The sequence below is a fragment of the Hyaloscypha bicolor genome (genome assembly GCF_002865645.1).
Source record: "Hyaloscypha bicolor E unplaced genomic scaffold K444scaffold_87, whole genome shotgun sequence".
Classification (NCBI taxonomy): domain Eukaryota; kingdom Fungi; phylum Ascomycota; class Leotiomycetes; order Helotiales; family Hyaloscyphaceae; genus Hyaloscypha; species Hyaloscypha bicolor.
Genome location: NW_020194589.1, coordinates 482107 through 496499, shown reverse-complemented (window position 1 = coordinate 496499; position 14393 = coordinate 482107). Strand labels below are relative to the sequence as shown.

Genomic DNA, 14393 nt, shown 5'->3' with positions numbered 1-14393 from the left:
GGCACCTTTTGGTATGGCACGATGTAGTTCTTGACCTGGTCAACGCTCATGAGAACAATGGCATTGAACGGCTGGGAGACTATTTCCTAGTTAGCAACCGGCCTGTGACCAAGGGCGGGAAAACTCGCTGTATGTGACCATCTCTTCAAAGGTGAAATCAAAGGGATTTGGGGGGTTCTTTGGAGGGCCTGCTTGTGCAACGGGTGCTGGGCCTTGACGCAGCTGTGGAACTAGCGGAGGAGGCATGTTTGACTTGAGCATTTGATTCGGCTGGGACTGCATACCATATTGTTGCGGAAGACCGTGCTGCTGCGGGAGACCATACTGTTGCGGGAGACCATACTGTTGCGGGAGACCGTACTGTTGCAAAAGACCATACTGTTGTTGAGAGCGGCCATGTTGGTGCGGAATCGGAGGAGGCATGTTAGGTTGGACCATTTGATTGGGCTGGAACGAACTATATTGCCGTTGCTGGACCCGAGGGGGCTGCATTATGTTCGATATGGTCATTGGATTTTGGTGGGCCAGACCATGTTGCTGTTGTGAAACGGGAGGAGCCATGTTCGACATCACCCTTGGATTCTGTTTGATTTGTTGCTGTTGCCGAGCTGGGAAAGGAGGCATGTTCGATTTAAGAACCTGATTCGCATGGATGACCGGAAGATTCTGTTGGTGGAGGCTATTGTTCTGGAAGCCTTTGTTCTGGAAACCTTGAGAACCATGGAGTTGCTGGGGCGTCATAGTCGCCATGGTCGGTCTCATTCCACTGACTTGGTATCCTCCTGGGCTGTACTGACCTTGTTGTGGTAGGATGGTAGTTGTCTTCGGTCGGATAGTTCGGTGCAGTTGTCCTTGCTGTGGTTGTGGTTGATACAAAGGCGGTCGGAAGGGGCTTGCTGCTGGAGTAGGGAGGTTCTTGGCTTGACCGTAGCTTGGGGGCTGAACCATTGAAGCAGCAACACTGGCTCTGATGGCATTATGAAGTTGAGCGGCTTGCTGGGGCCATTTGCTAACATGTTTTTCTCGTTGTTGATGCACAGCTGTACCACGCGTGTCTTGGGGTTGTTGTCCCAATTGTCGAGGTACTGCGGGATTGCTGGCAGCTTCTGAATGTTCCCGTGGCTGAGATGCAATGGGCTCTTGTTTCATGCGCTCAGCCATGATGCTCAATTTTTTGGTGTTGAAGAGATGGAAGGTCAAAGGATGTAAGAGATCGAACTTTCTTATCGCATTATCGATATCGTTGTCACAACCCCGATGTGAATATGATCGACGGCTCCGGCTCAGTCTGGACATCACTCCTTTCCCCACCCCTTCATTTCTTGACACTCTTTGTCTTTGTCTGCTACAGGAAGAGCTGGGAATCATAGCTATGCTAGAAATGTTAGGAAGAAGGGATGTATAATAGACTCTTGCGATTTCGTCTAAAAACGCATTGCTGCATATTCATTGTTTTGTTACTCCTGCCCTCGGGCTGCGACTGAAAGTCCTGGGATCTACCCTATTGGTCACTACACAATTATAATCTCCATTCGGCTCATTTCCATCTTCCTTGTTTTGTCGTTAGATGACTAGAAGACCAGGAGTTGTCATCTGGGTATCAGGTGAAATTGCAAAGTTGAGCCTTTTCCTCCGCAACCTATTCTTCCATCCTTTGTTTCCGTCCTTGCAAACGATTACCCCGTTCCCTCCACTTGTATCTCTCTCTAGTTTTAACTTTGGATAATTAAGAAAAAAAGATGTTGTCATTCGTCATTGCAAAGTTGAGACAGTCGAGATTCCTGCGATGTGCAACGAAAGTGTTGACGAGGATATCAAATTCACTTGAAGGCAACCTGAATTCAGGGACAAAATATATTCACTATATCCGTGCAAAGCCACAGCTCATTGTACTACGCTTGTCTCAGATTTCGGCCGCATATTACCACTAATACCTTTACTCGGGACCTAGTAGAAGTTGTTGGTTCAAGTGCGGGTTGTACCGACTTTCCCACAGCCTTCCTACATTGCATTGTGTCTTTTCTCAAAAATATGAAATTCCCTGTGCCATTTCAGGGCATTCCTGTACATTCACCAAGAAGCCGGTAATGATGCTACCTACATGTCCCCGATCACCTTTGTGAAGCAGACGTATTTCTCAAGCGGTGCCGAGCCCTACCTTCGATCCCACACCTTTCGAAACCACAACTCCGAATCGCACTAAATCTACTCATCCAATATTGCCCATCAAGGCCTCTTCTTCTTTCCTCCTCGCAACGAAAAGAATCGCCCACAATGACTATCCACGACCCGCCGCCCTCGACACCCACAGCCCACGGACTCACCCGCGACCAAATCCTCGCCCTGCACACGCACGGCAGCAAGCAGACGTGCCACGCACTCCTCAATACCTCCCAACCGCCGCTCACGAACCCCCTCGTCACATGCCTGATATGCATCCATCCGTACCACTCTGCGAACGTGGACGGGAATGTTGAGGTCCCAGTTATGACGGCTTGTGGACATGTTTTTGGGGATGGGTGTTTGGGGGTGTGGATGGAGGAGAGTGAGAAGGGGGGAGGTGGGGGGAATAATGGGGGAACTTGCCCGATGTGTAGATTTGTGCTGCGGTATAGAGAGTGCGGCCACATTATTCGCGCGGTGCCTGCTTTTGGTAAGCGTTCTTCTCTTCATCCTCTGCTCTCTAGCTCCCTCGCCTCCTCTTACCAACTATGAAACCTTCTTGCTAATCAATTTGATGGCAGATCCACTGCCACCGCCCAAAATCATCACGCAAGAACAAATACCGCTGCGTTGCGGGAAGTGCGAACTGAAAAGCTCCATGAAGCAGGAGAGAATGAGGTACGGGGACCTCCTTGAAAAGAAAGCGCATTTAGACGAGCACTTAGAGGATCTCCGCGAGGAAGGCAAGACGGTTGAGGAGGATGGGAGTGCCAGGTTGCTGACGGTGCAGCAGATGGAAGGGAGTCTGCCGGAGATTTGGGAGACTTATAGGGAGACTGAGGAGATGATTCTGGCTGCCGAGGTGGAGATCGAGGAGCTGAAGAACGCGATGGAGAGGGATAGTAGGAGCTGGGAAGAGGTGATACGGAAGAGGGGTGGGTGGCATTTGTGAGAGATCCTGGGGAATACCCGAGGGCGGAGAGCTTTGGTGGGAAGAGAATTGAGGACGTGCCTTTGCGGTCTCTTGGGTGTCATCTGCATCTGCAGGTACTGAAGTTTAGTGTGGGATTTATGGTTGGCATCTGCAAGTGCAGATACATTTCCTTTCGATGGCAAACCTTGGAAGCACATTTGACACCTGCAGTCGAAGAACTTTGAAGGGGTACTTTTTGGCGGAGCTTGCTCCGGCTCCTCGGACATCTGGAGGGTCTTTGGGAGACAAACTATGGATTCCAGGAATGGACTATGCAGCTTGGGAGCTTTGTCAACATTACAAGGTGGAAGCAGCATGCTGGGCGTCTATCCCTCCAGGCCAAGGCATGCACGATATCGTCAGAACGACTGCCAAGTTGGGAGGTGGTCGGAAAATCGGCATCAGACATGGGGATTGCTTCGCATCGCATAGGATGGCGGGAGCCTTGGAGGCTTGTTGACAGGTATTGGCAGTATTGGCATGGATATAGGGGATTTCAAACAGTCCATGCGATTTCTTGGCTTGCGAGTTTCTTCATCCAGACTCATATCACGTGGTTGCGCCGTCAAGGCTAAGGCAGCAACTGTTGGTGCCTGACTCTTGAAACGTCTCCGAAAACTTCTACCCTCCATCTTCTTCTCCACCCATCACTCAGCCACCTTCCACGATCCTGCCATTGCCCATTTCCAGTCTGACCGCAGTCGAGTGTGTCAATAGGATCTCCATATCCACGCCGGATCGCCTGATCGACATCGCCTACCAACCAACGATTCAGCGCCGGCGGAGGTGCAAAACATTCGCGAGCCCTAAACGGCCTTTTCTTGCGATAGTTGCAACCGCGAAACATCCACCATGGAGAACCATGACGATTAAATAGGAGGCGCAATGGCAATCGACACGGGGGTCCCTCGTATCAGATTCCCACTGCATGATCTGCCGATTTGTCTGGGGCGAACAGCCAGTCAATCCTCTTGTGTGTGCTCAGCCGCGCGAAACATCGAGGTCATGGGCAGGCGCCCAGCTGCCAGCGGGCCTGGCGGCAGGCCTACCCGCAAAAACATTGGCGCCTAGGGCGCCGCAATGCTTATTTGAGTGCGCCATGTACAATCCCGACACCTATCATCATATCATTGTTTACATTTGTTTCTTTCTGCCGTACCCGTTGAAGTTTCAACTCGGGATTTTCCTCCTTTCTCGCCTAGCCGATCTCCCTCTCCCCTTTCCAAGGGAACCCAAACCGAACTTTCCCCGCGCCACAAGAACTCTCCAGTGCTCGCCTCGGGATCTCAAACTGTTTCTGTTCGCAGTCTAACTGGCAAGTTGTCTCGACTTGGGGCCCTTGGCAGCCGCCTTGTGTCGCTTGGCATGCTTGGAAACATCGCACGGACAAAAAGCGTGATCTGTTTGACACTAGGCCCAGCTAAGCACACTCGTCGAGTTGCGGAAGCTCTCGACCCACGGACCTAATCAGTTTCAATCTCTGGTATCTCGATATGATTCGGTTGATCAGCAGCAAGCATTTCCTGGATCCTTGCTCGATCAGATATTTCTCCGCATTCTGTTTCGATAACCACACTTCGGTACAACCTTCTTAGCCCCCGAGGGGTTACTCACCACGACGAGTAATAGTCCTAGGATGTCGTATTGTAGCTTGGAAACGGTTTTCTGACTGATGGCCGACGCGTTTGAGCTTCTGAATCGCTCACCGCGCTGTGGTATGGGACCCTTTCCGGTCCGATTTCTGTCTCGAGCCTGGCCTTCACCTCTCTTTGATCAGATGCATGATCAAGGCCCTGGAGCTGAGACTCCATGGTCACCTTGGCATGTTTATGGTTTCCTTTTGGCGGCTTTCTCTATGGTCAACTACCGGAGCAAGGGTCGCATCATCGTGAACTCTGTGTGCAGGAAAAAGTATTAAAGCTGCCCAGAGTCCCTCCCCTAACCCAGCATCAGCGATCAACAGTTCTTCAGTTTACTTCACTTTCAGTCAATCTTCTTTCTTCTACAGCCTCTTACGATTGATTCGTATCTGCTTACAATCATTATAATCTTATTTTCAAATAGCTCCTTTTAGACTCACAATCTGCGAATATGTTCTCCAAGCTCTTCGTCCTTGCTCTTGCAGCATCCCCTCTCGTTGCCGCCCATGGCAAGATCGCAGTCATAGTAAGCCCCCATCCCATCCTCACTTCATTAATTCATACTAACCAACCCCATAGACTGGTGATGCCGGTGGAAACACCACTGGCCTCGGTATCCAAGGTGCCGTCATCCCAGGTGCCGGAACCAACAAGCAAACCGAAGTCGACACTACCGTCTTCAACTCCAAGGCCGCCGCAACTGACGGACTCGGAAAGACCAAAGCCGGCCCCAACACTATGGCCGACATGACCCAAGTTATGGCTCTCTCCGGCAGCACCCTCCCTCAAGTCTCCCCAGGTGGCTCCATCTCCGGTACCGTCCACATCGTCACCACCGATGGAGCTGGCCCATACACTGCCATCGTCGACCCGACCGGAACCGGTACCTTCTCCACCGGCACCCAGCTGAGTGTCACTCAACAAGTCCCAGGTACCAGGGGTAACATTGCTGCCCCCAAGCAACGCCGCTTCGTGACCCGCATGCTCGTCAACATAGGCATCGTCAAGCGCGCCTCCAACGTCAACGAGGACTACCCCTTCGCGGCCACCATACCCGCCGGCACCACCTGCACAGGCACCGCCGGCGGACAATCAGGTGTCTGCCTCGTCAAGATCGTCAACCCATCCGGCGCCGGACCATTCGGTGGCGTCGTCGCTATCCAGATGGCTGGTTCGGGTGCTGCTGCTGCTCCGGCCGCGGCCCGTGACAACAAGCCAGTTGGCGCTAAGTTCCGTGCTTAGATATTTTCATTCGAGATCGAGTGTGACTGCTCCGCAAGGAAGTTGCGAGATGGTTGAACGAAGGACAATTAGGAATTGGGTATGCGGGAGGTGGAAATGGTGGGAAGTGTTTCTTGTTCATTGGTCGTAGTTCGGGAAATATTTGTATATGATAGGAAATGAATTTGAGACATAACATTCTTTTACCTTCTTGGTGCTTTCTGCAGTGAGTCTTCCTCGAACATGCCTTTTCTGGATGAATGGCAGCTTGTGTTGAAGTCGAACTCCGATCGAAAGCCCAGCAAGTGCCAAATTGCTCCTTCGTCTAGTGATGAAAGTGAAAGCGAGAGGAAAGAGCCATCTATATAAACATGGGCAAGTATGTACTTGAGAGGTATCCAGGGTGCTAATGAACATGTTGATGACGAATCTGTGTGCAACGAATCGGTGATCACACGTCAAGGTCCAATACTACTAGATCAACTCGATAAACTCGCTGGGTCTTCCCCATTTCGTGCTCATCTTCGTACTCAAGTATTACTTCCCTTCCTGAGCTTCGCGTTGTCACTTCGTAACTGGTGTCATTCCCTCTCATTGTCAACACAAAACGTCCCTTGGTTTACTGCCCTTCCTTTTCGTAACTTCTCACCCAGACCTATACTTCCTCTAAGAAAAGCAAAGCAGGTCTTTCCATGGATAGAGAATACCACTTATTAGTAATTCTACCAAGAATCGTGGACGATCCCTGATCTCGCGGTCTTCTTCTAGCTAGTCTATTACGTGGAAGAAAGAACACGCGGCTTCAACGGGTATATTTATAGCCTCCTCCTCCCTTGAACAATGGCTATGGAAGACTTACACGTGCCCAAGGTAATTGGGAGGCGCTGCTAAGGGCGAAATGGAATAGTGAGCTGAAGGCGTTGCTCGGTCCTTCCTAGTAGAGGCTTGTAACCGGTGGCAATCGGGGATGGACGCAATTCATGTGTGTATATATACACGGCCATTCCTTGATTTGATCGGTGAGCGAGACAAGCGTATGGATTCTGTAGATATCTTGCGAGGATGAAACAAGGGAAGCTAGGCTGGCCTGTTTCATGCAAGTGGCCATATATCCAGTCCGAATTGTCCCTGAGCAGCACGAAGCTTCCTCTTCTTGCATCACCACTCGGGAATCTCTTTTTCCCCCCAGGGGGCTGCTTCCAGCTCCGCAACTACAGTCATTCCTATTCCCGGTGTCAGCGAGCCAGGCTCCTTGTCAACCTAACTTTCCTTCCTTCGGTTCGTTTCGCCCCTTCATTTCAAATTGCTCTTCTCTAAGTGACGGTAAATTACTGCTTTCTCTTCAGAGAAAAAACCCCGCTCGGGGCTGGTAAGCTGCTCCCGTAGTCAGAGATTTCGTCTATCCATAGCAATCAAGTAAGAAAGAAAATGAAAACTAGTCGTGTGAGTGCGTCCAAAACAGAGACATGACTAGCTTCCTTCCCATGCATATATCTCGAAGTACTGGAATCGGCTGCAGAAACTAGACATGGGCAGTATAGGTCACATTTAGAAATTGATTCTGCTCTCCAACTTGGTTGCAGACATGACTCAGTTTTTTGAGGGAGGATTCCGATTTGAGTCATTTCAACATTCCAAGCTCAGAGAAAGCTCAGCCATAATCAATGCAAGCACAAGAACCCCCCAACGGAGAAGAGAGTTTAGGTTATGGGAAGCGGTTAACCGAGTTTAATAAAAATAAATACGGCAGCGGCTTAGTTTATATTGTCATTCAGTATAAACTCCTTATTTACTTTCCTTGCGATGATTAGTCTCTCTGCAATGCAGCGCTTGTTATTGTCAAGTCCTCACCTACTGTCACTCTATGGTGCCACAGTAAGACTATTTTTTGCATAGCATTGTTGTAAAGTACTGTTCCATTGTGATTGAATCTACAGTGTCACACTTTGCCCCGACTTGCGTGCCTTTACTCTTCCTCATGAGTTCATGCCCAATCGAGAATTTCTTCCTCACAAAAATAAAATGAGACTCCTCGTTGTGACAGATTCATCTACGACGTCAAGAACAATAGCGATCCTTGCAAGTGCCAAAATTTCTTGTGCTTGCTTCTATTTGTAATAGCCGTAGAGCTACCACGTTGGAGGATATTTATAACACCTTTTTCCATGAGTAATGATTATTTTGAGCCCAGATGATGCAGCTTATAATTCAGCATAGGATCTTAGAAGACGAAGAACCAATTTTGAGGTATAAAGTAATGAACTTTCACACACTTGCTAGCACAGGGAAGAAACAGATTTTGAACAAGACTTCAGACGTCCAATTTAGATTTATCCCTTCGTCTGGCGAGACATAGTCCACGCTAGCAAGGGGGCCTGGCTTAGACTAGAAAGTCGTAGCTTCGGTTAGTCATCCATTGCCTTTTCGCCCTGTGTCAAGCCCCCTTACTAGCGTGGACTATGTCTCGCCAGACGAAGGGATAGGAAGGAGCGATCCTGCAACTGGTCGGAGTACTGAGGTCGGGATTTTAAGAACACTGTGGATTTATAGCGCGGGCCAAATGAGAGATTGTGGAAGAGTTTTGCGGGCAGCCCGTTGCGTTTCCGTCTTCAATCCGTGCCTTTCTGCTTTTCTATTCCTGATACGAGTTTAGCATCCGTGCATTGCTAGCTTTGTTTGAGGCTGATTGGGCCCCTCGCTAAATTAGAGGATTACTGCATTTTCTTCCCCCAGACGTTTCGGCTTCCTCGTCTTACCTCCTTTTCCAACTTCGTTCATCAATCATCAACCTTCTCTCTCATTATTTGCACAGAACAATTAACATGGAGAATACAGCTCCGTTGTATTCCTACCGATCGGTGGACTCGTGTTCTGGAGGCTTTCGACTTGCCATGTTACAACCGTCAGCCCATTTCCCCCCGCCGATCACGTGCAGTCTCGTGGAGGTTACACTGGATGACCATCCCATTTATGAAGCCCTCTCATATGTATGGGGAGATCCTAAGCTTCAGTCAACTTTGCAAATAGAGGGTGCAAGGCTCAAAGTCACGACCAACCTTGAACTTGCTCTTCGATATCTACGACTGCCTGACAAGCCCCGCACAATCTGGGTTGACGCTATCTGTATTGACCAGAGCAACATCGAAGAACGAAATCAGCAAGTCAGACTTATGAAAAGCATCTACAGCTTTTGTGCGGTGGATTTGGTGTGGGTTGGCGAGTCTGATGAGTATACCCAAAGTGCAATCGACAATGTCAAGCGCATGAAGAGTCTGAATCTTCAACGACTTACTGATCGGGGTTCGAAGCATTTTGGAATTACTGGATCAGATGAGCTGGTCTCGCTCTCTGAGTTGGGTCTCGATTGCGAAGCCTCGCTGGGCCTCCTACAACTCTTTGGAAGCCCTACTCTATGGGAGCGAGTCTGGGTGATGCAGGAAATCGCGTGCTGTCCTCGAGCAGTATTGGTTATTGGGAACTTAACTCTGCCTTGGGAGACACTGAGTAGTATATTGGATCATTCGGGTACCCCCGACCGGTATCATCTGCCGTTTTCCCATCAGTGGTATGACCAGGATATTTGGGATGCATTCTCGAAGGTTCAGGTCATCGAGCATCAGAGAGAGGCTCTCAATTTGACGGTTCCGATCAATTCAACGCTTTTGGATGTCTTATCACGCTTTCGAGCTACTTACAGTAAGACCAATTCAATCTGTGGCTAGGAAGTCTTGCCTTAAAGTGGTTGACGGGAGAAGTGGGATAAGACAAAGCTCTGAATCACAAGTTTCTATTCTCAAACAACATCTGACAGCAGAATTTTTTTCTCTTGATTGCGATATACATACTCTTTCTGACTTGCATACACTTAGGTTCCGATCCTCGGGATAAAATCTATGGACTCCTGGGTCTAGCAACAGACAATCTCGACATCATCCCCGACTACAAGAAGACCCCACAAGAAGTCTACATTGACGTAGCACGAGCTCAGATAAATTCGACTGAAAATCTGGATATAATCACTCAGAGTCTCTGGCCACTCGGGCATATGCCTGCCACTGCCCCCCATGCACACAAAATGTATTCCGGCAACCCGTCTTCGCTGGTTGAAAACCTTCCTTCGTGGCTTCCAAACTTCTCCTGCACAGTAGCTAACAAGATTCTCTTTGCTCAACGTTCGACCTTTTCTGCAGGAGTGGAGAAATGCAAGTGTCCTGTTGAAATTTCCCCTGATGACACGCTTACAGTCGAGGGTATCGTCCTTGGCGCCATAACAGCAATGAAACCCGTTCGGATGACGGTATATCCTCACGACTATTACTTCTCACCCTGGGCGCGAGACTGGATGCCCGAGAGTTTAGCAGACCCGAACTCCGAGGACAAAATATACGCCACTGGCGGGAATGCATTTGAGGCGTATTGGAGAACTTTGATGACTGACTGCCTCGCTCTTCCGTCTCGGAGGCTGAGTCAAGGAGATCTGAAGGAGTACACAGAGATCTTCAACGAATGGCGTCGAAAAGCATCTGTACTTCCGTGGTTTGACCCGAAACTTAAACAGCATGATTTGTATGACGGGGATCAAGGCCTGATGAGCAAAATAGGCGGCATAGCTAGCAGGACTGGGATCTCTTCTGTGATGAGCAAATGGCAGTTCGCTGAGTTGGGTGGTGGGCTGTACGCCATGGTTCCTTGGGAAGGACACTTGGGAGATAATAAACCATCGCAAACCGGTGATTTGGTGGTTGCAGTTGATGGTGGGAAGGTTCCTCTTATTCTTCGGGAGAGGAAGAATGTCGGCCATCATGAAAATGGTGGAGTTAAGTGGGAGGTTATTGGCACCGCGTATGTTCATGGATTCATGGATGGACTAGCAAGCCAGTGGGCTGAGGATGGAAAGTTGACGAGGAGGGATTTTGGTCTGATTTGATTAAACTCTAACGAAAATGACCGGAGATTGACTGTCTCTTTCCAGGAGAGAGGGGAAGGATGCCTGCGCTCAGTCTGTAATTAAAAGGACGTACCTAACGAGGCACAGTATATTTGTCACTTTGTTTTGTGTTGTAGAGTGTGAGTTTCTTTGGGGTGAAGTGGGGCGCAGGAGGTCCAATCAGCTCGGCGTCGTGGTGTGAAGGAAGTGGTGTGGGTACACGGATATGTAAGATCTTACTAGTACGGAAGTACAGCCCATAAGTGCTAGCAGGGGTCTGAACTTCAAACCCTTATAATGCAACTACGAAATGCTATAAAAAACAGGAAAATGAGATAGTATAATAGCATACGTATATGAGATGATAATTGAGTTTACTAGGCGCTTTTATGTCGCGTTTTGAAAGAGTTATGAGGGTTCAAATTTTCATAGACCCCTGTCGATTCGGTTGTTATATGAATACTTATGGGCTGTACCTCCGTATAGAAGACCTTGGCGTTGGTGGATTTGTCCGTGATTATTCAGCAGGGCACCAGCGTTTTCGTTAAATAGCGTTGTCCTGCTTTTGCTTCTTCGAGTATCGATCGCCACCATCCCCACCCAGAAGTATATCCTCAATTCATACGAATCAAGCCGACCCGCACCCACTACTAAACACTATTCAATACTCCCAAATTCCCACTATCGAAAAACTCCCCCTTACTGATCGAAGTCTGGCCCCACCCCCACTCCTAAGCCTTGTCCTTGTACCCCTGGGAACAGACTAATGTGTTCAGATCACTTCACTCATGAAGAAATCACTCCCGACCCACCTTAGGTCACCAGAAGAAGCTGCATCAAGGCCGCCGCAGCCTGGATCTAGGGACAATGAAGAAAGTGGTTCGTCTAGCGCTGGCAGGATTTGGATCGTAGAAGTGTTCACAAGAATGGCAGCTAACATGCTACCTTGCAGAATCCGAATCGGTAAATAAGCACTCCCTTTATACAAGATCCATTACGACTACTGTCCGTTCCTGATTTCAATTTGCTAAATACCTTGGGTTCCCATAGACGCTCCAATTTATTACTGAGACTGGGACATCTCGACATAAAGGGCAGGTTCTCCGAATCATTCGTGGACAAGCCAGGCAATACAGGCGCAGAAATCAAAACTTGCCTTCGAAGCGCATGATCGGTGCGCATCATCCTAACACCAAATCGAACAAAATCAAACAGAATTCCACATTAGACACCCGACGGCTACTTGCCAACCTTGCAATCAAATATGTAAACCCTGAACCAAGCGGAGGTCCGGCGAGTAGCAGGGTCGACCCATTCAATGTGTTACCTCTTGATGGTCGTGGCGTTTCCCAAAGCTTGATTTTCCAATGTAGGTTAGGAGTTTGTTATGCTTTTCGACAACAAGGGACGGAGCAGTCTCCGGACCCCATTGATTATATAACATAAAAGAGGATTTCCCTCCTATAACCTAAATCTCTGCGGTAAAACAGGATTTCTCGAGGTTCACACTGCCCAATCGTACTTTCTGGAGAATCTCAGAAAAAGGGCTTGATTCTTTCCGATCTGTTAGCATTGAGAGAGCTGGTTTTTAGTTCGGATAAGAGCCAGAGACTTTTGCTATTCACGGCCCTTATGACCATCTTTCACGCCAGTATAATCATGCTGTACGTGGATATTGGACTAATAATCGCATAGATCACACAGCTTTGGTTATCACAGAGCATGTTTTCTCGCCATTCAGATCGAATTTTCAAAAAGCGCGGTTTCTTAACCTCGCAATATCAGACTCCGCAGTCTTACATACGTTCTTGGCAACTGTAGCCAACATGTTAGGGACCATGTCTGGCAGAGACTCGAGACTAGATATGCACTACCATCTTGGCCAAGCAATCACCATAGTGAATAAACGGATTTCAAATTGCGATTATAAAGCAGTCACCAAGGAAACCGTAATGGCCATCGCTTGGTTAACCAACATGGGAGTATGCACTATTCCCCCTTCTGCGTTTATAGTCATGCTAATAATGGCTCTCTTATTAGCGATGGTCTATGGATATGACTAGTCTTACAATCCATTATGATGGCCTAGAAGTTCTAGTAAAGAGCAAAATTCAAGAGCTAGTCGGCGACCCGTTCATACTGAATCTCACTTTGTGGCAAGTTACACCCACACTATTTCATATGGAACTTGCCTAATCATCTCGAGTCTGGATAGGACCGATATCTTTTGTGCTATTGCCACGGGATACGAACCACGCTTCCGATACCTCGTTCAAGTTCCTCTTGATATCGATCATAAAGACTTGGAACCCCTCAGTCTCTTGGGGGTACGGTACAAGATTAAACTATCTAATCTTACAGGTCTGCAGGATCTAAGCAACGAGACTGTTGAGATCTGGCGCATGCTGCGGCAGCTGATAGCTAAGGAACAGAGAACAGCGGAGTCACAAACAACGAACTTCACGGAAGCAGAACACAATTGCATTCAATGCCCTGACCGACTCGTTTATCGAGTGCTCGCGCTCTCTCAATGTAGAGTTCCCGATTCGCCGAATCATAATGCAGTCATTTTCATGTTATTTGGATATGCAGCTCTGTCACATGTTATACTATTTTCACGAAATGTGCCCCCTTGGTTTTACCTGCAGGTGGATACCGGCCCGCGGGAACGAATACTGCAGAAACTGAAACGAATGGGAATAGTGATAGAGACGATCGACCTACGGGCATTTCAGATTGCGTATCCAGAGATGATGCTTTGGATCATCATGATGGGGGGCTTGACTACCATTGGGATGGAAGCGCAGGGGAGATATGCTAGCCTGCTAGCAGAGGCATGCTATGCTGCTGGGATTACCGGGACAGCCGAGCTTGCTATTTCCTTGTCTGATTTTCTGTGGACAGATCTGTATCTTGATACTACTTACAAGAGGTTCTGGGATGCGGTTGGTGTGCTCTGGGATGCTGTTGCGGCGGCACATGGACTTGCTAGAAGCTGGAAATGAGATGGGCAGGTGAGGTTTAAGGGCTTAATATAAACCTCACGTAAATATCTCGAGCCTTACATTATCGGTTAAAAATGATTCTTACGCCAAATGCTCGATTTCCACAAAGTCCTAGTCTTTTTCGGTGACGACTCATACACATTACCAGTAATAGCCGCCAACCCCTTCGGCATTTGGCGCAATCAATTCTACTGGTTCCTCTCTCATCTCCGAGAAGGCTCCGGTTGCGCATTCTGCTCCTTAATTCTGCAAACCTTGAACCTCTCACACGAGGTTGAAAACCTCGAGAGTGGGTTCATCACAGCGCGGAGAGAAGCACTTTACAGCAAAGAAAAAGAAACTTCTAGGCCGAACCTGTATTTCCTTACCTTGGCGATCCCAGAAGGCGATGACTTGAAACCACCGGAAGGGAAGGGATACGCGCTTGCAGTGAAGGAAAATCACAAAATGAATGTTTCGAATAG

The 14393-nt window shown here is 48.6% G+C and overlaps 6 protein-coding genes across 6 annotated transcripts; 5 read left to right on the top strand and 1 right to left on the bottom strand.

Annotated features, from left to right (window-relative positions):
* Positions 1-90: 90 nt before the first annotated feature.
* Positions 91-1161, bottom strand: K444DRAFT_630315 (uncharacterized protein; the record flags this gene model as incomplete). Its single annotated transcript, XM_024883186.1, has 1 exon — positions 91-1161. One exon carries the CDS (start codon positions 1159-1161, stop codon positions 91-93), a length of 1071 nt encoding a protein of 356 aa, XP_024735505.1.
* Positions 1162-1897: 736 nt separating this feature from the next.
* Positions 1898-2803, top strand: K444DRAFT_613494 (uncharacterized protein). The gene is made up of 2 exons (XM_024880362.1): positions 1898-2644; positions 2707-2803. The coding sequence occupies exons 1-2, from the start codon at positions 2275-2277 to the stop codon at positions 2727-2729; spliced, it is 393 nt and encodes a 130-aa protein (XP_024735504.1). The 5' UTR covers positions 1898-2274; the 3' UTR covers positions 2730-2803.
* On the top strand, positions 2745-3614 carry K444DRAFT_613493 (uncharacterized protein). The gene has a single exon (XM_024880361.1). It carries the CDS (start codon positions 2822-2824, stop codon positions 3113-3115), a length of 294 nt encoding a protein of 97 aa, XP_024735503.1. The 5' UTR covers positions 2745-2821; the 3' UTR covers positions 3116-3614.
* Positions 3615-5227: 1613 nt separating this feature from the next.
* K444DRAFT_530458 (uncharacterized protein) lies at positions 5228-6018 on the top strand (the record flags this gene model as incomplete). Its single annotated transcript, XM_024874904.1, has 2 exons — positions 5228-5302; positions 5356-6018. 2 exons carry the CDS (start codon positions 5228-5230, stop codon positions 6016-6018), a joined length of 738 nt encoding a protein of 245 aa, XP_024735502.1.
* Positions 6019-8888: 2870 nt separating this feature from the next.
* On the top strand, positions 8889-11076 carry K444DRAFT_590433 (HET-domain-containing protein; the record flags this gene model as incomplete). Its single annotated transcript, XM_024878148.1, has 2 exons — positions 8889-9693; positions 9867-11076. 2 exons carry the CDS (start codon positions 8889-8891, stop codon positions 10922-10924), a joined length of 1863 nt encoding a protein of 620 aa, XP_024735501.1. The 3' UTR covers positions 10925-11076.
* Positions 11077-11519: 443 nt separating this feature from the next.
* On the top strand, positions 11520-14019 carry K444DRAFT_613488 (uncharacterized protein). The gene is made up of 7 exons (XM_024880360.1): positions 11520-11635; positions 11701-11803; positions 11877-11887; positions 11975-12293; positions 12620-12906; positions 12965-13080; positions 13140-14019. The coding sequence occupies exons 2-7, from the start codon at positions 11713-11715 to the stop codon at positions 13927-13929; spliced, it is 1614 nt and encodes a 537-aa protein (XP_024735500.1). The 5' UTR covers positions 11520-11635; positions 11701-11712; the 3' UTR covers positions 13930-14019.
* Positions 14020-14393: the final 374 nt, after the last annotated feature.

Coding starts and splice junctions, on each gene's coding strand:
- K444DRAFT_613493 (XM_024880361.1), top strand. CDS start 2,822: ATGAAGCAGGAGAGAATGAGGTACGGGGACCTCCTTGAAAAGAAAGCG.
- K444DRAFT_613494 (XM_024880362.1), top strand. CDS start 2,275: ATGACTATCCACGACCCGCCGCCCTCGACACCCACAGCCCACGGACTC. Junction 2,645..2,706: donor CCACATTATTCGCGCGGTGC/CTGCTTTTGGTA, acceptor GCCTCCTCTTAC/CAACTATGAAACCTTCTTGC.
- K444DRAFT_613488 (XM_024880360.1), top strand. CDS start 11,713: ATGAAGAAATCACTCCCGACCCACCTTAGGTCACCAGAAGAAGCTGCA. Junction 12,294..12,619: donor CCAAAGCTTGATTTTCCAAT/GTAGGTTAGGAG, acceptor ATAATCGCATAG/ATCACACAGCTTTGGTTATC. Junction 12,907..12,964: donor CTTGGTTAACCAACATGGGA/GTATGCACTATT, acceptor CTCTCTTATTAG/CGATGGTCTATGGATATGAC.